Source organism: Siphateles boraxobius, unplaced genomic scaffold, assembly GCF_051911475.1.
Source record: "Siphateles boraxobius isolate OS27281-9 unplaced genomic scaffold, OSU_SipBor_1 18, whole genome shotgun sequence".
Lineage (NCBI taxonomy): Eukaryota > Metazoa > Chordata > Actinopteri > Cypriniformes > Leuciscidae > Siphateles > Siphateles boraxobius.
Window position 1 is genome coordinate 6124912 of NW_027508788.1, and position 22203 is coordinate 6147114.

Below are 22203 nucleotides of genomic sequence, written 5' to 3' on the forward strand. Positions count from 1 at the left end.
ACTCGTCTATTCAAAGCCACGCCCACAGAGTCAGCGCTACGTGCTTTAAAGATGGCGGCATGTGTGAGTGTGGGATCTGATGTTTTTATTAGCCTCAACTTTGTGATTTGAAGTTCTGTATTTAGGTAGACGGTAAACTTCACGATCGCTTAGACTCGCGCTCTCCGTCGTAGGGCAGATAGACGGGGATGTGATCGGTCACTGCGCTTGGAGAGGTAGAGTTGGTGGACAGTTTGACACGCTAAAACTGACAGCTGTAATCAGCTAGCTGTTCACGTACACCTAGAAAGGGCATCGTTCACGAAACCTTCAGCAAATGTGGCCTTCCGTGCGTCCAACACTGCGTAACTGTTAGCCAGTAGGCGACAACCAGCTAGTCAGATCACATTCGTAGGTTAAGTTTTAGAAAGAAAGATTAGGTGCTTTCTGCTTTGCCATTGTTATCAGGTGACCCGCGAGTCTCTGAAAGCTGCTGGTTAACGTTACATTAACTTGCAAACCTTAAAACCCCATAGATAAATCAGTTGTGTGTGTTTAGTGAAGTTTGAGTTGATTTAATTTATTTTGTCAAGAACCTCCAGCATTTTCAAGCTCGTAAAGCCCCTTTAATGACTTGCTCTGGAAAAGTAGTTTTGACTGGTGGTCTGTCTTTGAACAGGACAGGATTCAAGCTCTGAATGACAGCAAGAGCTGCAAAATTTTACATTAAATAGTTCCCCCCTGACCATTTCTCCAATACTATTTTGCGGTAGTAGAATGCTATCCCGAGCTTTAAGGAAAACTCATTCCTATGGAAATCCAATAGTGGCGGGTTTCACTGGGAGCTACTGTAGTCGTCTGTGTTTTCATCAGACCGCCGCGTGTAAAGTTGCTTCGCAAGCTGAATGTGGCTTCAAACCTGCGAAGGTAGCGGTTGTGACTAAGACCACACGATATGAATTTGAGCAGCAGAGATATCGATATGCGGGACTGTCGGAGGAGGATCTAAAACAGCTGGTAAGCAGACGCTTTTGAAGAGGTGATGCACCTGTTAATCTGTGTATTGATCTAATAGCCTACATCGGTTTATCTTGTTGCCGAACGTTTAAGGCGTGTGCTGTATTAAAACAGACATACAAGTATCTTCAAGTAATAATAACTATACCTTTGGCTTTACTTATACATTTCTTTGAGGAGGCAAAATTCAAAATCATGTCCCAGTTACACTTAATGTTGTCACATTTTCCTGGTTAAATAAACATTAATTAAAATTACATTAAAAAAGAAACCAAATGCAAATCTTTTTTGTATTTTTACATTAAAAAATGTTATTCATGTTCTATTTATTAAAACCAAGTAAAAATCTCAAGTTAGTGTTTTTAAGCATTTTTTTACATTTATTTAAAAATAACAATTTATAAACAATTTTCAGTAAACACTGGTCACATACAAGATGTACTGATTGCTCACTAAAACTCCCAGAGTCATCATGTTTTCAGGCCATTTCAAGTTTGATTTTGATGTGACATAAAGCGGTGATATCTGACTGAGTTGTTTACTGACTTTTTAATTACTCTTCCCATCAACGCCATCATTTTGTTCATTCAGACTGATTTGTGAACCCACACGAAAACAAGAGGTGGGATTTATGCCACAAACCAATCATATCCGATCATAGCTCAATGGAACATTGCTTCCTCTCACATGACTTTCCCTCATTCCTTCTCAATTACCCCCCACTAAACCCACAGCACGCTTTAGGTGGGTCTGTTAAAACTCAATGGGCTCAGGGCAGGCAAGAGAGACGAACTCCAGCTGTAACTGTAACTTTACCTACTAGTGTCACTGTTGGACAGTGTTACTTTAGAAAAACAAGTGATTTATACTCTATTTAATGTCACACTTTGAAATATTTGAGTTGTTTTACTTTTTTAATATGGGTTATTTTTCTTTCAATTTTTTGAGGAGGCACTGCCTTCCTTGCCTCCTCGGAGGAAATGCCCCTGATTTTAACCCGTTATTCGAAAAACCCAAATGACTTGCTTCCGGGTTGACTTACAAATTGACGTCATAATTAAACAGTTATTGTACCTTATTTTTCAACACGGAATTAAGCTATTTTCTGTGAATATTAGCAGTACAAAACAGCGTGTTTATAATTAAGCCACTAGATTAGGGAAGAAATACCAGTCTGCAATATCAAGCAGCATAACAAGCTTTTTGTACAGCTAAAAATAACTGGAAACGGATGACCCCGGAAGCCAGAAACATTACATTTACAAATGGCCACGGACCTTCTTACATGAAAAATAAGTTAAATTCTGCAATAAGGCATTTTCATTTCAGACTTTATTGTATGTAAAAACTTTTACATAATCTTAAAATGCAATTCTCACCATTCAAAATCTATCAGTTGGCGATGATGTCATTTGTAAATTTCCATACTGAACTGTGATAAATTGCAACTGTGCAACTTTTTCAGCTGTGCTGGTTCCGGAAGTATTTTTTCCATTTATTTTTCCCATTGGGGTTTAAACAAGGTCTTTGTTAAAGCGTTATAAACTATGAACCAAGCCAATCAGCTATGAGGGGAATCACACTTTGATTTGAAGCAACAACAAAAAAAAAGCTTTTGAAAATCTTTAGAGAGGGAAAGAACTTCAATCCCATGTTGCATTGCTAACAACATAATTGAAATAAAAACGATCAAAAAAATATATAAAACGTCTTATTTACAAATGTTGATTATTTATATATATATATATTTTTTAGTTTAATGCAAAATATTCTTTTATGTGTGTATATATATTCATACTTATAAACTTTAAAGTATTTTGAGAGCTTAGAGAGATCGACTCGATTACGTCATTGGCAGTGCTAAATTGGAGTGGACGAAGCTAAAGAGCTATTTTGGCCTGTGTTGCTTTTTTGGTCTCTCTGATTGGTGTAATTTTCAGTATCATGGGTAATGTAGTTTTTCACTTGGAAATCCACTGTTAAACATGATTATTTTACACTAATCTGAATAAAAGTGGGCTGATGGCTACAGCAGAAGCAAATAACATCAATTAACAACCTCGTTGCTCAGAGTAGGTCTGTCTTTAAAAGTTTATAAGTTATCGTTCACAATAATTTTTCCTATGGACAAAATGAATGGAGTGCTTCATTTTTATCTGTAATTCTGCTGTTGAATATGATTTAAAAAATAAGTTGAAATAATGCGGGCTGATGGCTTTAACAAAATCATAGAATAACAACTATGTAGCTCATAGTCGGTTTATGTTGAAAGGTTTAAAGTTATCGTTTAAAATCAATTCCCCGTTGGAGAAAATGAATGTGATTTTTATTTCCGGAACCTGACTGGTGCACTCTGTTCTTTTGGTGTGATTTACTTGTTACTTTTTCATTAACATGGGTAATGGCATATTTTTGTCAGCAGAAATACCACTGTTACACATGATCATGATTGAAAATGGGAGGATAGTGGGATTTATTTTATTTTATTTTTTTTTACTTTTGGAACGTCCCTCACTTTCTCCTCCCCTCCCTTCATCTATATTTAAGTTTACTGAAGATATTCATATTTAGCTATTAGATATACATATTAATATCTTCATTAAAATATTTATATATGTAGGGGTTAACTTTTGTTTTACCTAAAACTTTACCACTGTTTTCTGCCTTCTGTTTTCTGACAGTGTTTAATTATATTGCTCAACAAAGGATGACTGTTAATAGTTTACCTCCCTTTCCTGTTGGTACTATTGTTAGCTCAATTCAGTAGCAAGCAAAATGGACTTAAAGTATTTAACAGTCTACCAACAATACCTGCTGCAAAATTGTATTAAGAAGTCCAGAGTCCAGCTAACTCACACAATGTTGAAAAAGACTCTTCATTTTTTTCTAGTGATGATATTTTCAAGAAGCAATACATTGTTAATGATATTGAATCTGTCGTCGTCTTGTCATCACAGCTTGCCCTAAAAGGATCCAGTTACAGTGGGCTTCTGGAGAGACACAATATACACACCTTTAATGTTGGACAGATTGTGGACAGTCTACAGTAAGATGACACTCAAAAATGGAATTTCTGACAGTATTTGAAATAATTTTCAAACAAATTTCAAGACTGTCCTTTCATCTTTGTAGGAAACAGGGGATTGAGGTGCGCATTGTAAAAAGAGGAGAATATGACGAGGACACCGTACGATGGGCCGATGCCATTATCTCTGCTGGGGGTAAAGCTCAGATGTTTGGTTTTTATACCTGATTGTTTAATTGTGCACCAGTTTACATATGAGAGATAGTTTCACAGGACTTTATGCAAGTGTGTATATTATAGGGCCTAAAATGAACCCTCGCCAAATGTGAGTAAAAATCTGTGTTGGCGAGTATAGGAACCGTGTTAATCACCAGTTGGCCGGTAACATTCTTAAAAATTCTAACAATGCAAAATTGTGAGAACGTCTAGAACATGTGAGAAGCTCTCTTTCACATTTTTTCACACTTGAACAGACGTATTCAAACAAAATTATGTCAAAATGCCCATATTGGGAAGTATACAAAGTATTAGCAGGCTGCTAATATTTCTAATATAAGAACAATCATTCATCTTGACTTAAATAACTTTTGTAATTTTAATATGGATTAATCTGTTTTATGGCTGGTAAAAAAAAAAAAGATGGCCGTAAAGTCACCGGCCATTGGCAGGTTTGGCAAAAAGTTTAGGCGTGTGTGTGTGCGTGCGTGCGTGCGTGCGTGCGTGCGTGCGTGTGTGTGTGTGTGTGAAAAGAAAAATTCTAACAGACATTACTTCATAGGTGATGGAACCATGCTACTTGTTGCCAGTAAAGTGTATGATAAGAACAAACCTGTATTGGGAGTCAATACAGACCCAGAAAGGTAATAAAAACTAGCCTATAGTGACTTTGTTTATGATAACACTTTACTTAAAGCCCTTATGCATTATAAAGGTATTCATAATGTTATAATGCATTATATATTTTCAATTGTATTGTTATCAAGTTAAAATGCATCATAATATTAGCAGATTCTGAAATTGGTGGTTTGTCATGTTTTAATGCATTACACTTTCTACTGGTCTGTTCAGTGAATAAAAAAGTATTATGTATCAGAACTATGGTTACATTTATTCATGAAACCATATAATTACTTGTACGTTATAAGGTGCATTACATGGCATAATTAATGCATTAAAATACTTTTATAATGCATTATACGTAAAGGCTTTAAGTTAAGTCTTACCAAGTTTATTTGTTTAATAATGTATGTGTTTTTGTATATGAAGGTCAGAGGGCCACCTGTGTTTACCTGTGCACTATACACAAGCTTTTTCTGAGGCCTTACAGAAACTCAGGAAGGGTGAGTTCAGGTAGGTACTTCTTATTTACTCTTGCTTCTAGTCGGCAGTAATCCAATTTGCTAAATAATCCAATTTGCAATCAGTTGTTTTCTTCTATAGTTCTTGCTTAAGTACTCTGCAAAGGCAGCTATTTTTATAGCACATTTCAATTCACAATTCAGGGTACTTTACATTTAAAAAAGGGAATACAAAATAATGATAAAATCACAACAGATATTTAAGTAGTAAAATAAAAAGTAAAAAATTTGATTCTAATAAAAAATTTGAAATATATTAAAAACAAAGGAGAAGAAAAGAGAAAAGAATAAATTATTAATATTTATCTTCTAATCATCAATGACTGATTGGTCCAGCGTTACCAGCGTGGAGAAAGTAACAGGCTACACTTTTTTTTAAGGTGACGTAGTTACATTGTACTTACTCAAATAAGTACTGAGTTATATTAATTAACTACATGTACTTACTATAGAGTTAGGATTAGTGTTAGTTACTTGTAATTATGCATAATTTAATGTTATTACTATAGTAAGTACATGTACTAACATGTAACTGTCACCTTACAATAAAAGTGTTACCCACAGTTTAAGTGCTCCTATTTAGCAAGATTGAACCTGACCAATTAGAGACCACTTCAGAGCTGCTAAGATCTAAGATCTCTTTGGAGTCGCCTGTTTCATTCTAATCATCATTGTACCTGCTTTGTGCCGTCAATATTTTCCCCTTCTATCTTCACTAGGTGGCAGTGGCGTCAGCGTATCCGTATGTACTTGGAAGGCACCGGGATCAACCCGACTCCGGTGGACCTGCATGAGCTGCAGCTGAGCCTGGAACAGCACAGCAAAGCACACCGTATCACCACTGAGACTCAGCGCAGTAAGAGTCCCGTACTACACACTACCATCTCAACCAAACATCCCTCTCTGCTGCTCTACTGAATCTCACAAATACTGGCAAAAATTTTCAGCTCATATTTCAGAGCAAAATTAAGGAGAAAGGATGATTTTTGTTACTTTATTACAGTAATGTGAATGAGTTTTTATTTTCTTGCAATAAAATAATGAGATTTTTGGTGCTTAATTATTGCAGAAAATATAAAATATAACCAAATTATTATAATATATATATATAACATACACACTCACACACACACACACATACTTATATATATACAAGTATGTATGTAAATGTGTGTGCTGTATATGTATATTTAATCTTTTCATTTGTATTTTTTTGTCTAATTTAATATTTTTTTTATTTTCACAAATACTCAAGCACATTTTCCCCAAAACGTCTCATTATTGTATTGTAAAATAATCGTTTAATTACTGTAGTACAGTAATGAAAATCAGCACAGCATATATATAATATAAATGTTTTAAAATAAGTCTAAAATTTTAAATTATTTAATCCAAAATGCAGCAACAGTAATATTGTGAAATTATTCATGCTTCTCTGTAGCCCAGGTCAGGCGCTTCTGCCGCTGTTTCTGGTTCAAAAGTGGCTTGACCTGGGGAATGCGGCACCTGTAGCCCATTTCCTGCACACGCCTGTGCACGCTGGCTCTGGATGTTTCTACTCCAGACTCAGTCCACTGCTTCCGCAGGTCCCCCAAGGTCTGGAATCGGTCCTTCTCCACAATCTTCCTCAGGGTCCGGTCACCTCTTCTCGATGTGCAGAGTTTTTTGCCACACTTTTTCCTTCCCACAGACTTCCCACTGAGGTGCCTTGATACAGCACTCTGGGAACAGCCTATTTGTTCAGAAATTTCTTTCTGTGTCTTACCCTCTTGCTTGAGGGTGTCAATGATGGCCTTCTGGACAGCAGTCAGGTCGGCAGTCTTACCCATGTTTGCGGTTTTGAGTAATGAAACAGGCTGGGAGTTTTTAAAAGCCACAGGAATCTTTTGCAGGTGTTTAGAGTTAATTAGTTGATTCAGATGATTAGGTTAATAGCTCGTTTAGAGAACCTTTTCATGATATGCTAATTTTTTTAGATAGGAATTTTGGGTTTTCATGAGCTGTATGCCAAAATCATCAGTATTAAAACAATAAAAGACCTGAAATATTTCAGTTGGTGTGCAATGAATCTAAAATATATGAAAGTTTAATTTTTATCATTACATTATGGAAAATAATGAACTTTATCACAATATGCTAATTTTTTGAGAAGGACCTGTGTATATATATATATATATATTACACATACACACACATTCTGGCCCCAAACTTCTGAACGGCAGTGTGTAATGTTACAAAAGCTTTTTTTTTTGTAACATCATATGATGCTAAAAATTCAGCTTTGCCAACACATGAATAAGTGAATTTTTAAATATGTTCAAATAGAAAACAGTTGTTTTAAAAAGAAAAAATATTTCACAATATTTCTGTTTTTGCTGTATTTTGGATCATATAAATGCAGCCTTGGAGAGCAGAAGGGACTTCATAAAAATCATACCGATACCACTTTTGAATGGTTGTGTGTGTGTATAATGTTTTTTTAGATTTAAAAAAAAACATTTCTTTGTGAGGTTCACCCAAACGGGGTTATTATATGTATATTATATTGAATTTATAGTACATTGATTTTATTGTCAGTTTCATTTTTAATTTTCATTTGATTAGTTTTAATTTTCTGCAGAGTTATTTAGTGTTTTATTTGTAGTATTTTAAGGCTGATAATGTTAATGCACCTACTGGTATCATTTGAAAATATGTATCCTTTAACTTTCCCAATACATTCTAGTGTTATTGCTGTCTACTGGCATTTCATGTTTCATGCAGTCCTGCCATTCTGCTGTGAAAATCTGACTAATTCCATCGTAGCTAAATCCTAACTATTGTTAGAGGAGACAACAACGATATCATACTTTTGCGACAGGTACGACACACGACAGTTCTGAAAGGCCTCACCTACTCCCTGTCCGAGGGCTCAATGAGATCTTCATCGGGGAGTCTCTGTCCTCCAGGTATATATCGCTGCTCTCCTGTCTGTGATGTTGTGGAACCAGTCGCCAACCAGGTCCTAAAGACACTGCATCTCATCAACCATGCGTCCTCCTTCATGCATCCCCCCCCCTCCCCCATCACCCCTTACTTTTGGATTTCTGTTTGCCACAGGGTGAAGTATAAATCCTTCAAACCCCATCTTACCCTCTCGCTTCATAGGGCTTCATACTATGAAATCTCCATTGATGACGGGCCGTGGGAGAAACAGAAGAGCTCAGGGCTCAGCATTTGCACTGGAACTGGATCTAAAGCCTGGTGAGTCAAAGCATTACTTAACTAAAGTGATCTGATATGATCTTATATTGTCTGCGTTATCAAATCATTTTTCTTCCTTTATCTAGGTCCTACAATATTAATAAGCTTGTGGAGCAGGCAGTGGAGGATGTCCTTAGAATAGGTTAGAAACACAAAAAGTTACACAAAATTAATTTACGCTATGACAGCACAGTTTACAATCGGCAGTGAGTACAAGCATGATTTGGATGTTTTCTGTATCGTAGGAAAATCAAAAACGGGTTTGGATGTTCCTCTAAATCGGGAGTTCATTGCGAGTGGTGAGTTCACAATAGCATATCTGGTAACACTTTACTATAAAGTTCCTTTTGTTAACATGAACTGACAATGAAAAATACTTGTAAAGCATTTATTAATCTTAGTTTGTTAATTTCAGTATTTACTAATATTAAAATCAAATGTTGTGTCTGGTAATATTATTTAAGGTACCTGAACTAGCATGGACTAACAATAAAAAGCTGAATTCTTATTAACTTACGTTAACAAAGATTAATAAATACTGTTACAAATGTATTGATCATTGTTAGTTAATTTTAGTAATGCATTAACTAATGAAATCTTATTGTAATGTGTTACCAAATATCTTTTTTAAATTTTTTATTAGTAAATAAATGTCATTTGTATTTTAAAATTTAAGCGTTTTAATTCTGTTAAATTATTTAACTTATAAAATTAATATTCTGCCTTTTTTAAATAATTTTCTCTCTTTTTGTGTTCAGTGACTGAAACATACAATGAGTCTCTAATCTTCGGCCCAGAGGAGGACAAACTTTTCTTCAGTATAAGGGAGCCTATAGTCAACAGAGTATTTTCCAATAGCCGACAAAGAGGTTTTGCCAAAAAGTACGTTTTCATTTCCATCCTCATTATTATTATTATTATTATATTAACTCTTAAGTCTTTCCCCGCCATTGACAGAAACTTCTGTCATTTGTGAGAGAACGCTTCCCTGCCATTGATGGAATGTTCTGGTGTTCCATATTTTCACTGTTGTACGCTAGGGGGCGCTATTACACAATGTGAAAGAGCACTGAAACTCCTGATCAAAACACATTCGAAGAATTTGTTGTTGCTTTTTAAAAGCAGAGAGTCTGTTTTTTCTTTTGATATAATATTCAAAACAAAATATTCTGGGAAAAAATCTGATATATATATAATTATTATTTATTTTTTAACATTTTATGTTTTGTTTATAATACATTACTAATTAACAATACTATTTTCATAAAATGTACAGATTTTAGGTTTAATTTAATTAGGTTTAATTTAAGTTGTTTATTGTTAGTTCATAATACCTAATCCTTTTAGGGGTCCCATATTGTACACCTTTCTGAAGTTTTATTTTAGGGTTTGATGTCCTTAAGAATATATATTTGCGGTATAAGTACCAAAAACCATCTCAATATATTTTTACAGCTCCTTTCTCAGGAGCTCTGCCAAGAACAGGTCGATTTTGGCTTGTTTCCTTAATATTCATGAGCCTCTCTTCTGATTGGCCTGTTGTTTTCCGAGTGATGCACGGCCAGGCCAACCACAAGTTACTAGGGTCATGTATGCTGTAGCCTTATGTGACTTGGTGATGCTCTCAAGTAAGGTAAATAATACACCAATAACAAATAATTTATCACCATCATTACAGAAGCATAAACATTCACAAACCACTGTTAATTTCACATAAAAGCAAGCATAGGCTACTACGTGCATGGTTTGGCATTACAGAAATAGCCAAAGTGCGCTCCCTTAATAATTTCTAAAAAGCTGATCTCAGTTCATCGCGATCTCACAAAGCTCCGTTATTATCAATGAAGCTGACGGCACAAAAAATCTTTCTTGATTTCAACACTTCGTTTGTTATAATCAGAGGAAATGCATCTCATTGGCCATTGCGTTCAAGAAATCAACACGTATGTCTTTGATTGGCTACATTGCTTAGCGCTGCAAACTCGTTCTGGCCTGTAAATCGTTTTTATTTCGTTTTATTTTTTCTTGTTGCTTTCATGCAACATATGAATAACAAATTATTTGTTTTTAGATTGAGACTGAGTAGTTCTGACATCACATTTTTATGGAAGTCACAACAGCCCGTGAAAAGGCACAGCTACTTTATGCAGGCTGTGTGCATTTGGTAGTTACATAGCCCCTACACCTCTGTTATCATGAAAAAAGCCAGGAAATTTCATTTTTTGACAATATGGGACCTTTAACTGTTAACAAAACGAACCATAGTTTAAAGTGAGAAAATTTTTCATACTCCCATTTCTTACAATATGTCAGTGCCATTGTTTTGACTTGATGCACACCAGTAATAAGACGCGTTTATAAAAGCTACTTAAATGTCCTAATTGATCTAAGCCCTGTCTGTGAAACCAGGCCCATATATTTTTGACTAAAAGGCTGTTAAAAATCTGTGATAACGTTAATGCTAACGTGCTTGTTTTCTATAGGGTTTGTGTCCGCTCAAGGTGCTGGGATGCCTGCATGGTGGTGGATGGTGGGACGTCCTTCGAGTTTAATGATGGTGCCGTTGCCACCATCAGCTTAAATGAGGAGGACCTGTTGCGAACTGTCATTCTTGATTAAATCATTTGATACATCAAACTGTTGCTCCATGAACTTCTATATTAAGGACTGAATGATTGTCTTTAGAGTTTGAGATGGACGTTGTGTTAAGCACTGAGTTTTAAGGGATGAGGTTTGCAGATGAAATGTACATCAGGATTTCACTTCTGTAGTCTATGCTTTTTTTTAAATGACCCTCTTTGGTTGCAGCCCCCAGACACATTAGCATTAGATTGCCAAGTGTCATATCACTATTGCTTTATTTAAACAATGGTCCAGAAATGCCCGTGTTACTGAAATGTGATTGGAACTTTTTGTTGACAAGATTATTTATAATACATACTGAACACTGTTAAGCCAAACATGCACAAAAGTATTATGTTAATATAGAAGTCTGAACCCCATGAAAAAAAGAAACTTGATATTTCAATGTTTTTGAGGTACACAATCGGGCAAATGGTTGGATGTGGAGTTCAACTCTACTCCATCAGGTCAAACTATTATGCAAAAGCTTATTCAAAACGTCAATTTTGTAAAACAACATTTTCAGTTTTTTAAAAATGTCTGCATTGATGTATTTTAATGCATTTACACTTGCATAGTATAATTTTGTGTGACTTATGAAACAGACCAACTCACATGAGGATGACTTTAAATAAAAAGCAATACATTTATTTACAATTCAGATTATGTAAACAATTCATAAAAACACATTTACATGTCAAAGTTGTACAAAATTCAAGTTTTCCAATATTAAAACTGGTCAGAAAAATGGAAGATTCACAATATTTTCTCTGCTGCTAAAGCACCTGGTGTAATGCTTTTGTATGGTAAAATAATTCAAAAACTGTATAAAACCACCAAAAATACCAAAACACTCTTATTACAAAACTAGACCATTGATAATCCTATAGTAAAACTGGAAATGTACTTGATCTTGGCAGGATCTTGCATTTGACAAATAGAACCTACTATATTCTAGATTTCACCTGAAGCAACAAATCTAGTAAAACTCACCATTTTCAAAATTTAACAGCTATTGGTACCAAACAGTTAAAATATACCACTAACAATCTTTCCCCACAAAATAAGAGGGGTTGTGGTATAAGATATGATCTTTGCTGCAACAAATTGTCATCTTCACAAAATTGAAACTGTTACAATATAAAACGAGAGGACTTACTAGTGATTTTTAAGACTTTTTAAAACCACAATTATTAAGTCGCAATAAGAGAAATACTGATCTATTTGGTTTACCCTGTAATCACCCTGGATTAAAATCATTAATGTTTGTAGATGAGTCGGCAGTGCATTCCCCAAAGTGTGCGATCTTTTCTTGATGACGAGGTGGGACGTGCCACAGTGGAGAAAGGCTGTGTGTTGATCTGTATGTGCGGTAGACCTTTACAAAGAATGGGCAGGTAGCTGTCCTGTATGAGCCCGAAGACCTCCAGGGTCTGCAAATTTAGAAACTTTTCAAAGTCACTGTAGATGGGAACAAAAAAGAGAAAGAATATTAATTGCTTGTATGTAGACTATATGCAGACATAAAAGCACTCGAAGAGAGACCATATTGTCTTTTCTTTCTGAACTCAATCTCTCAAATCTCTTACATGAGAGAAGCTGGGTGGATCTGATAACAACGGCTCAGTCCCAGATGTTTCAGGGAGGAAAGTTGCTGCAGGACTAGGAAACTGTCTGTCGTCACAAGCACACTATCACTGTAATGATAAAACATATAACCGGATGTTAACCTTCTGCTATGTGCTATTATGCATCTGATCCACAATCAACTTCCCAAATCACAAACTCACCTCAAATCTAGGTTTGTGAGGTTCGGACATCTTTTTACTATAGCTTTGACATCTGAAACACAAAAATGTATAAATTATCTTTGAAAAAAAAATTCACACAAAGCCGAACTCCATGCTTTCCTCACCTTCCATGATGAGGTTTTGTCTGTAACCACTGATGTTCAGTTGAGTGACGCTGGAGGGAATATTGTTAGCAATGGCTTGAACATGAAGATTGTTGAAGTCACACCACGACACATTCATTTCTTCAATTCTGGATTGAGAAAAAGATGTTGTGGGCTTTACAATGGGTTAAAAATTACCTTTTCTGATAATGAATACATCAACATATAAAATGAAATAAATAATAAATAAAAAGTCAATATAATACAGAATTCTGCTCCTCAAGCTTAATACTACTACTACTAATAATAATAAAATACTCTTTCCTTGAATTTAAAATGAAAAAATTATACAATGTCTTTACTTTCACTTTTGATCAAAGACTTTCAAGATTTCAAATAAATGCTGCTCTTTTGACCTTTATTCAACAAAGATTCCTGATATAAAATTAAAGTATAAAGGTTTCCTCAAAATATTAAGCAGCACAACCGTTTTTAACATTGATAAATTATTCTTGAGCAGCAAATCATATTAGAAAAATTTCTGAAGGATCATGCGACACTGAAGACTGGAGTAATGATGCCGAAAATTAATCTTTTCCATTACAAATACAATATAAATATACATTTTAAATTGTAATAATATTTTAACTGTGCTTTTGATTAAATAAGCTTTGGTGAGAACAAGATATTCTGAAAATCTGACCAACCCCAAACAAAGCTGTACATCAGTAAATCTTACCGAGTGCAAGATTTCAGCATCTCAGCCAGAGATTCAGGAGAGAAGCCAGAACAGCCACACAAATTCAGCCGGACAAACTCAGTATTTTGAGCAAGAGAACTGCAAGAAAGCAAAATAAAAAAGGTTTAAGGAATCTAAATGCAACAAAACTCCATTAAATGTGTAATTTCTACATAAAACACTACAAAGAGAAATAAATATGATCGCTTGGCAGACTTCCGTAGTTTCCCCACTGGTATTTACAACTTTGAAGTGGCTTTACTTTCGTTCAACTCATAAATATGATCTTTCCGACATGACTTGAACGCAACCAAAAATCTACGGATAAGGTGTGGTGTGCAAAATGGCTTTTAGACTATCACTTACTGAATAATACTATCAGAGAGCACCAATCCTTCGAGACTGAGATTCTGTAGATGTCTACAGCGAAACAGGATGTCTTCTAGTACAGAGGTCTCCACTGTGCAGTTTGATAAATCCAGGTGTTGGATGCGAAGTTTCCTGTAATTCAAACAGTACTGAATATTACCAATGCAAGACAGAAATAACAACAGGAATTACACAACACATCTTAACTGTGGCACTATGAAAACACACATTACTCACTCTGTACTTTTGAAAGTGGGTTGACTGATGCATGTGTGTGGACAGCGCAGCCTCAATGCTCCGGCTGAGAGCACCTGCCCAAGCTCCGCATCTAACTGAGCTTTTCCCACCAGGTCCACACCGTGCCACAGAGACTCATCAAAGCTGCAAATGCAGAGTTCGGACTATTAGTATTTATATCACAGGTGATCAGTGGTCTTCAGATCTTCCAACACTGGACTTACGCTAAACGATGCCAGCGCTTGCAGACCCGTGACGTCCTGAGGAGATCTTGCAGTGAGAGACAAGACAGGATTCCCAGCAACAGCTCATCAGGTAGACTGTCCCAACACAAGCCTGCTGAGGGACGAGCCAGAAAACAAATTAGGCCCTCTACTGCTCACGAAGTTCATCTTATGAGCAATTACAATTCAGTAAGTGGCCAATAAAGTACTAGGGTCATTTTAAGGATTTTACACCAAAAACACATACCACGACCAATTATATACATTTTTCCTACTAAAAAGTATGTAGGTATGCAAGTATGTACTATCAATGAGAGGGCAAAATGCATGACACAGATTGTGTACAACGGGTTCTTCGGCAGTTTGGATCACGTCGATCATTTAGAGGCTTTAGAAATTCATGCAACAAATATGATACAGTAGGCTTTTATAGGGTTATAAATTATCAGTCACAAACCTGATGATTCTCTTCTTTTTCTGGGACGTCTGGCAAGACAAAATACGTTTTCCTCATTTTCTTTCCCTTTTGCAGAAGTTAGAGGCTTTTTGTGCGGAGGTGACCACTGCTGGATGAGCTCGTTTGGAGTGTTTTCAGTGTCTAGACCCCCGCTGCAGGTGGGCCGCCTTTTCCATTTAGTCCTCAGAGGCCTGCACAAGGATCCCTCCAAATTCTCACTCAGTTCTTGAAACGGCCTACATCAAATCAAGGAAACATTACGTAAAACCACCATTTCTTGTTGTTTAAAGGATATTTATAGAGGTAAGTTAGCAGCAGAAAGCAACATTAAACCTTCCCCTCGATCTCCCAAACACAAGATTGTTGTAGGCTGAATTTATGTAATCTGTACAATGTATAAAAAGAGTAACTTATGCATAATCTCTCACTACACAATATGTAATCTTTGAGTGATAACCTTTTTGATTATTTGTATACTGTAAATTCCACGCTCACTTTACAAGTTCTGTGATGCCCGCCATTTGTCGTGAGCGTCTCTAACAAAAATAGCCCCTATACTAATGCGCCTTTTAGAAAAACAAAACCATATTATGAACCAATGAAGCCATTAAACAGATACAAAGTAAATGCATGATTTAAATTGAATAATATAGACTCACGATTGGTGAAAAAAATCATACTCGCGCGTCACAACACAACTTGTGGCGCGCGCCAACCGCACATTCGACTAAAATGTATTTTTAAAAAGCGACCCGTAGAACTATGCACTAGTGATCTAAAGTCATGTTTTAACAAGTAAGTTTATAACTGTGTTAATTGCTTCTTATATTGCACCAAAAAGGTTATACAAGTTATAAAATACACCAAAGTGGAGGGAGAATCCAGTAAGTTATACAGAAACACACAAGTTTCTATTTTCAGGAAAATACGCGCTATGTAAAATACAAATCAGAATTCAGGTTTGCTATATGAGAATAAATATGATTACCTTTCGTTTGACATATTGACTTCGTAATGTTACTAAAGTATTAACTTCTGCCAACTTTTAGAAGTAGCCAGGCTTCCTTCCCCACTGGCTGGCGGCGCATTTAAACCTGCTTGTAGACCGCCTGTCCTGCTGGGATGCCATTGGCTGCAATGTGGGTGGCCGGAAGTGATGCATCTCTGACAGCGGATGGATATTGACTTGCCGCCCTCTGCTGTGGAGGACTAAACACCACCACCATACGGGTTTTACCATGTCAAAACGTGGTGTCAATGTTAAATTACTTCTATCCCAAAGTACAATTTAAAACATATTAGAATAAAATGAAATTTATGCACAAAAATCACACATATACAGGAAACCTGTGGCTCTGTGGATTCCCAGCAACATCATCAGGTGATAGACTCCCAATCTGTTTTTACAGTGATGGTCTTAACCAACCAACACAAGCCTAAAATCAGAATCAGAATCAGAATCAGAAAGAGCTTTATTGCCAAGTGTGCTTGCACACACAAGGAATTTGTTTTGGTACTGAGGCTTCCAGTGGACATATACAAATACAACATTAAACATAATACTACAAATTATAAGAATAAAAAATAAAAATATAAATATATGAGAATAAAACTATCACAGTTGGGTTTAGTCAGAATAGACATTTTCAGATTTACAGATTATGAACCTATTTACAGTGTTTTGAATATTATAAATAAATAAATCTACATATAAGTATCACCTGAGTTGTGGGATATTGCACTAAACAGTGGGAGTATTGCACTTACAGGCATATGCCTTGGGAGGAGTGTTAACTGTTCAGGAGGGAAATGGCCTGTGGGAAGAAACTGTTCCTGTGCCGAGATGTTCTTGTGGCCAGTGATCTGAGTCTCCGTCTTGACGGTAACAGTTCAAACAGGTGGTGTCCAGGGTGAGTGGAGTCTGTGATGATTTTACCTGCTCTCTTCCTCACTCTGGAAGAGTACAGGTCCTGGAGGTTTGGCAGGGGGGCACCAATAATCCTCTCCGCAGTCCGGACTGTCCGTTGTAGTCTCCTGATGTCTGATTTGGTAGCTGAACCAAACCAGACAGTGATGGAAGCGCACAAGACAGACTCAATGACGGCTGAGTAGAACTGAATCAGCAGATCCTGTGGCAGGTTGAACTTCCTCAGCTGGCGAAGGAAGTACAGTCTCTGCTGGGCCTTTTTCACAGTGGAGTCAATGTGATTGTCCCACTTCAGGTCCTGAGAGATGATAGTGCCCAGGAACCTGAATGACTCCACTGCTTCCACAGTGCTGTTCATGATGGTGAGTGGGAGGAGTGCTGAGCTGTTCCTCCTGAAGTCCACGATCATCTCCACTGTTTTGAGTGTGTTCAGCTCAAGGTTGTTATAACTGCACCAGGCAGCCAGCTGTTCAACCTCCAGTCTGTAAGCAGACTCGTCACCGTTTCGGATGAGACCGATGACAGTGGTGTCGTCTGCAAATTTCAGGAGCTTGACAGTGGGGTCTTTAGAAGTGCAGTCATTAGTGTACAGGGAGAAGAGCAGTGGGGAGAGAACGCACCCTTGGGGAGCACCAGTGCTGATTGTGAGTGTCTTGGATGTGTGTTTCCCCAGTCTCACTCGCTGCTGCCGGTCCGTCAGGAAGCTGGTGATCCACTGACAGATCGAGGATGGTATGGAGAGCTGGGTCAGTTTGGCTGTGAGAAGACCAGGCATGATGGTATTGAAGGCCGAACTGAAGTCCACAAAGAGGATCCTTGCATAAGTCCCTGGTCTGTCGAGATGTTGCAGGATATAATGCAGTCCCATGTTGACTGCATCATCCACAGACCTGTTTGCTCTGTAAGCAAACTGAAAGGGATCCAGCAGGGGTCCAGTGATGTCCTTCAGGTGGGCCAGCACCAGTCTTTCAAACGACTTCATGACCACAGACGTGAGAGCGACAGGTCTGTAGTCATTAAGTCCAGTGATTTTGGTTTTTTTTGGGGACAGGAATGATAGTGGAGCGTTTGAAGCAGCAGGGAACTTCACACTGCTCCAATGATCTGTTGAAGATCTGCGTGAAGACCGGGGCCAGTTGGTCAGCGCAGGCTTTTAAACAAGCAGATGAGATGCCGTCTGGGCCTGAGGCTTTCCTAGTCTTCTGTTTTTTGAAGACTCGGCTCACGTCCTCCACACAGACCTTAAGCTCAGGTTGGATGGCAGGAGGGGGGAGTGATAATTGGAGAACAGGAGGTGATGCTGAATGTGTGAAGTGCAGATCAGACCGGGTGTGTGGTGTGAATGAGGGCTTTTCAAACCGGCAGTAAAATGAATTTAAATCGTCAGCCAGGTGTTGATTGTCCACAGATCGAGGGGATGGTGACTTGTAGTTGGTAATGTTCCTCAGGCCATTCCAGACTGATGATGGGTCATTGGATGAAAACTGGTTTTTCAGTTTATCAGAGTAGTTCCTTTTAGCAACTCTGATCTCCTTTGTTAATCTGTTTCTGGCCTGGTTATACAAGATTTTATCCCCACTTCTGTAAGCATCCTCTTTGGCATGACGAAGGTGTTTGAGTTTCCCAGTAAACCATGGTTTATCATTAGTGAATGATAAGAATGTCCTGGTAGGAATGCATGTATCCTCACAGAAACTTATATATGATGTTACAGTATCTGTGAGCTCATCCAGATCATTGGTAGCAGCTTCAAAAACAGTCCAATCAGTGCAATCAAAGCAGGCCTGTAGATTCTGCTCTGCTTCATTAGTCCATCTTTTCACAGTCCTTATTCCAGGTTTAGCTGATTTCAGTTTCTGCCTGTAGGTTGGTATGAGATGAACCAAACAGTGATCAGAGAGCCCCAAAGCTGCCCGTGGGACGGAGTGATATGCATTTCTTATTGTGGTGTAACAGTGGTCCAGTATATTACTGTCTCTGGTGGGACATGTAACGTGCTGTCTGTATTTTGGTAGTTCACGGGAAAGATTTGCTTTGTTAAAATCCCCAAGAATGATTAAAAGAGAGTCTGGGTACCTTTGTTCCGTTTCAGATATTTGTTCAGCCAGCTGTTGTAGCGCCGCGCTCGCGCACGCGTCTGGAGGGATGTAAACATTCACGAGAATGAAAGAGGAAAATTCCCGAGGCGAGTAGAAGGGTTTACAGTTTATGAAATGTGCCTCTAAATTAGGAGAGCACATCTTCTTCAGTGTTGTTACATCTGAACACCAACTTTCGTTAATGTAGAAACACAATCCACCACCTCTCGTTTTCCCCGTTAGCTCCGCGATGCGATCCGCTCGGAACAGCTGGAAGCCCGGCAGATGTATTGCGTTGTCCGGTATGGCTTCACTCAGCCAGGTTTCAGTGAAGCACAAAGCAGCAGAGTTTAAAAAATCCTTGTTAGTGTGGGTGAGGAGAAGAAGTTCATCCGTTTTGTTATAAAAAGGGAGAAGCAAGTAAACAAATTATGATCTCTACTTATTATAAGATGTAACGTGGACTGTATAAGCAGTAATTACGATTAAAGCTAATTAATAATAAAATTCCGCATAATTTTCTTTAAAGTTTTCGTAAGAAATAAAAAATTTGACCGCATCCAAAATGGGTCATAACCTGGTCATAACATTATCTGTGCATGATCGCGGGAAAATACCGCGCATTCAACTAACAGGAGATACCATAAGTGTTTAAAAGAGGCATTTTTTCTTGAAAAATAAGCGTTTGAATAAGGTTTGGATCTAAATATAATTGTATATCCCACGAATGCATTTCCCGCACAGTTCATCTAAATTAAAATAAATGTGAAATGGTTATAATGTTTAGCTCTCGACTTGAGGTTTACGACTAGTGCGAACGAATAGATTAAAACAGCATACAATTTACAACCACAAAAAATTAAATTAGATACGTTAATTTAACCATTTTGAATCGAAAATATTTGCTATCACAAAAGGTAATTAACTGAATGTGACAGGTTTTCTGTTTCGACTTACGAATAAGGATGAATGATAGAATTATATACAAAAATAGTTTAAAGTAATTACTACACAACTACAATTACACCTAGAACGTATTTGACCGTTTACTTATTTAAATCCACTGTAATCCTTTATTTAAATAACAAGACCAATTACCCCTCTCCTTTCCAGTTGCCTTTCTTATTGCCCTTATCATAGTGGCTGTACTAATGAGGATTTCAGCTGCTTGGTGTAAATATTTGGTCCCCAAACACACCTTAGATTCTGCTGAATTTGTCACATAATATAAACGAGATTGAAGAAAATAATTTTAATTTTTATAAGAGCATGTATTAAAATTAGTAATAATAGTTAATAAATATTCCAATTTATCAAATAGAACAATAATGTGCAAAAAGTTTCAGGAATATCAACCTGTATGTCCCCCCCCCCCCCCCCCCCTTTTCTTTTATCACCATGGTACTCTCTAAAATTGTATTTCTCTGAACATCAATTTCAAATATCATAAACATGTTCTACAATGATTGACAAATAAATTACATCCAGTCATATTTACAGCTGTAAATACTAGTTTAGTTTTGCGATACAAATCTCTCTCTAGCATTAAGTTGTTTAAAGATTGACTTTTATGATATGTTTGTTGTTTACAATCTCTGTCAGATAACGCTCAATAGTAGAAAAGTTTTCTTCACGACTTTTAGTCCTGAACGCAGTCCTGCAATTCCTCTGAATTAGGAAGCAAGATTGTGGAAAACAACGCAACTGTCATCCAAAATATGTGGAAACAATACAAATGAATGGTATGTGCATTTCAATTATTTAAAAACATTTATTCTATATAATCATATTGGATTAAATTTGTGTCTATTGTCTGGTTTGAGTCGAAGTGAACAAAGATTCAGAATAATCATTAACGATGCTAATACATTAACAACTGTCAGATTAAGACACGGTAGATTAGATAATCTAAGGAAACAACCGGATGTTAAATGCAATTATTGCAAATACTTACATTTTCTTTGTTTGGAAGCAAACAGTCTCTGTTCCTTTAACGTCTTTGAACCGGAGTTGGAGGTGTAAATTCTGCTGTGAGCCAGTGAGACGCTCTGATGTAAGACTGCCAGTGCTGCTTCCTACAGGAGAAATCCCACCCCTGGACACTCGTCGTCTGCTGTCGATTAGAAAGAGGCCATCGCTCGTGTCACTAAGAAACTTGCTGGTGGGGCTTCAGGAACAGCTGCATGGGTCACAGACGTGGGCAATGAGTTTGGAAAGTTCTTATGTGTGTCCTCACAGAGGCAGAGGGTGATGATGGTCTTCTTCCCATGTGATCTGGACTTTTGAAGCACTACCAAAGACCTGAAAAAGCTCCGAAAGTCCTGTTGTGGAAATTTTTATATTCATTGATCCCAAACAGGTATCATAAGAGAAAGAACCTATTCAATGTATAAAAGTATATGTGTGTACGTGCTTGTGCGTGACGTTTCAGGAACATATGGGACAAGGCCTCTGACCTTAGGGACGGTCAGTTTTGGCCAGTTTATTTCAGTACCAGTTTGTGTCTTTAAGTAGAAACTGAACAGCAGTAAGGACCTTATCTGAGTGGGTGAAAGGTACAGCGGGTGAGGAGGAACCTTGAAAACAGTATAAAGGCTGTCTCATATCTTCCTGTTGTGTGTCACTCTCTTGCACAGCGTAACTTCTGTGTACTAGACTGAACCTATTCTTGCAAGAATAAATACTTTTCTTTTTATTAATTTGACTTTGAGTGTCTCTTACGCAGTGATGATGTTTAACAGAATTTTTGCCACAACAGTCCTTTACGTGGACCGGGCCTGTTGCTCTCCCAAGAACAAAGGAAAGGTAGCAACAATGTTCGCAGAGTGGGACCAGCTGCTTGTCAGGCTGGATATGTGGCACTTCATGTGGCAGTTTACCGTAGGAGTAACCACAGACAGCCACCCGCTGTTTTCTTCATGAAAAACCTCTCTGCATGCATTTTCGAGTGGGATGCTTCAGATGTGGAGAGGCTAAAGGAGGCCAAGCGGACAACATCCCTGAAGTCGTTTCACCTGCACCTGAATCGCTTCGT

The 22203-nt window shown here is 37.4% G+C and overlaps 2 protein-coding genes across 6 annotated transcripts; one reads left to right on the top strand and one right to left on the bottom strand.

Annotated features, from left to right (window-relative positions):
- The first annotated feature begins 29 nt into the window (after positions 1-29).
- nadk2 (NAD kinase 2, mitochondrial) lies at positions 30-11992 on the top strand. 3 transcript variants are annotated; one of them, XM_077233078.1, is made up of 12 exons: positions 30-996; positions 3954-4042; positions 4129-4217; positions 4800-4881; positions 5288-5371; positions 6099-6235; positions 8240-8327; positions 8527-8622; positions 8709-8764; positions 8868-8921; positions 9381-9504; positions 11106-11992. In XM_077233078.1, the coding sequence occupies exons 1-12, from the start codon at positions 757-759 to the stop codon at positions 11239-11241; spliced, it is 1275 nt and encodes a 424-aa protein (XP_077089193.1). In that variant the 5' UTR covers positions 30-756; the 3' UTR covers positions 11242-11992. The 3 variants fall into 3 exon arrangements, with proteins under 3 accessions (XP_077089193.1, XP_077089192.1, XP_077089194.1); XM_077233077.1 differs by having other exon boundaries at positions 31-996; positions 8479-8622; XM_077233079.1 differs by lacking the exon at positions 30-996 and having other exon boundaries at positions 4786-4881; positions 8479-8622.
- Positions 11867-21486, bottom strand: skp2 (S-phase kinase-associated protein 2, E3 ubiquitin protein ligase). 3 transcript variants are annotated; one of them, XM_077233082.1, is made up of 12 exons: positions 21124-21486; positions 16497-16600; positions 16153-16373; positions 15165-15400; positions 14708-14819; positions 14484-14627; positions 14244-14378; positions 13878-13976; positions 13160-13287; positions 13035-13086; positions 12834-12941; positions 11867-12705 (listed from the first exon to the last, which is right to left on the bottom strand). In XM_077233082.1, the coding sequence occupies exons 3-12, from the start codon at positions 16164-16166 to the stop codon at positions 12504-12506; spliced, it is 1230 nt and encodes a 409-aa protein (XP_077089197.1). In that variant the 5' UTR covers positions 16167-16373; positions 16497-16600; positions 21124-21486; the 3' UTR covers positions 11867-12503. The 3 variants fall into 3 exon arrangements, with proteins under 3 accessions (XP_077089197.1, XP_077089195.1, XP_077089196.1); XM_077233080.1 differs by having other exon boundaries at positions 14708-14822; XM_077233081.1 differs by lacking the exons at positions 16497-16600; positions 21124-21486 and having other exon boundaries at positions 14708-14822; positions 16153-16400.
- Positions 21487-22203: the final 717 nt, after the last annotated feature.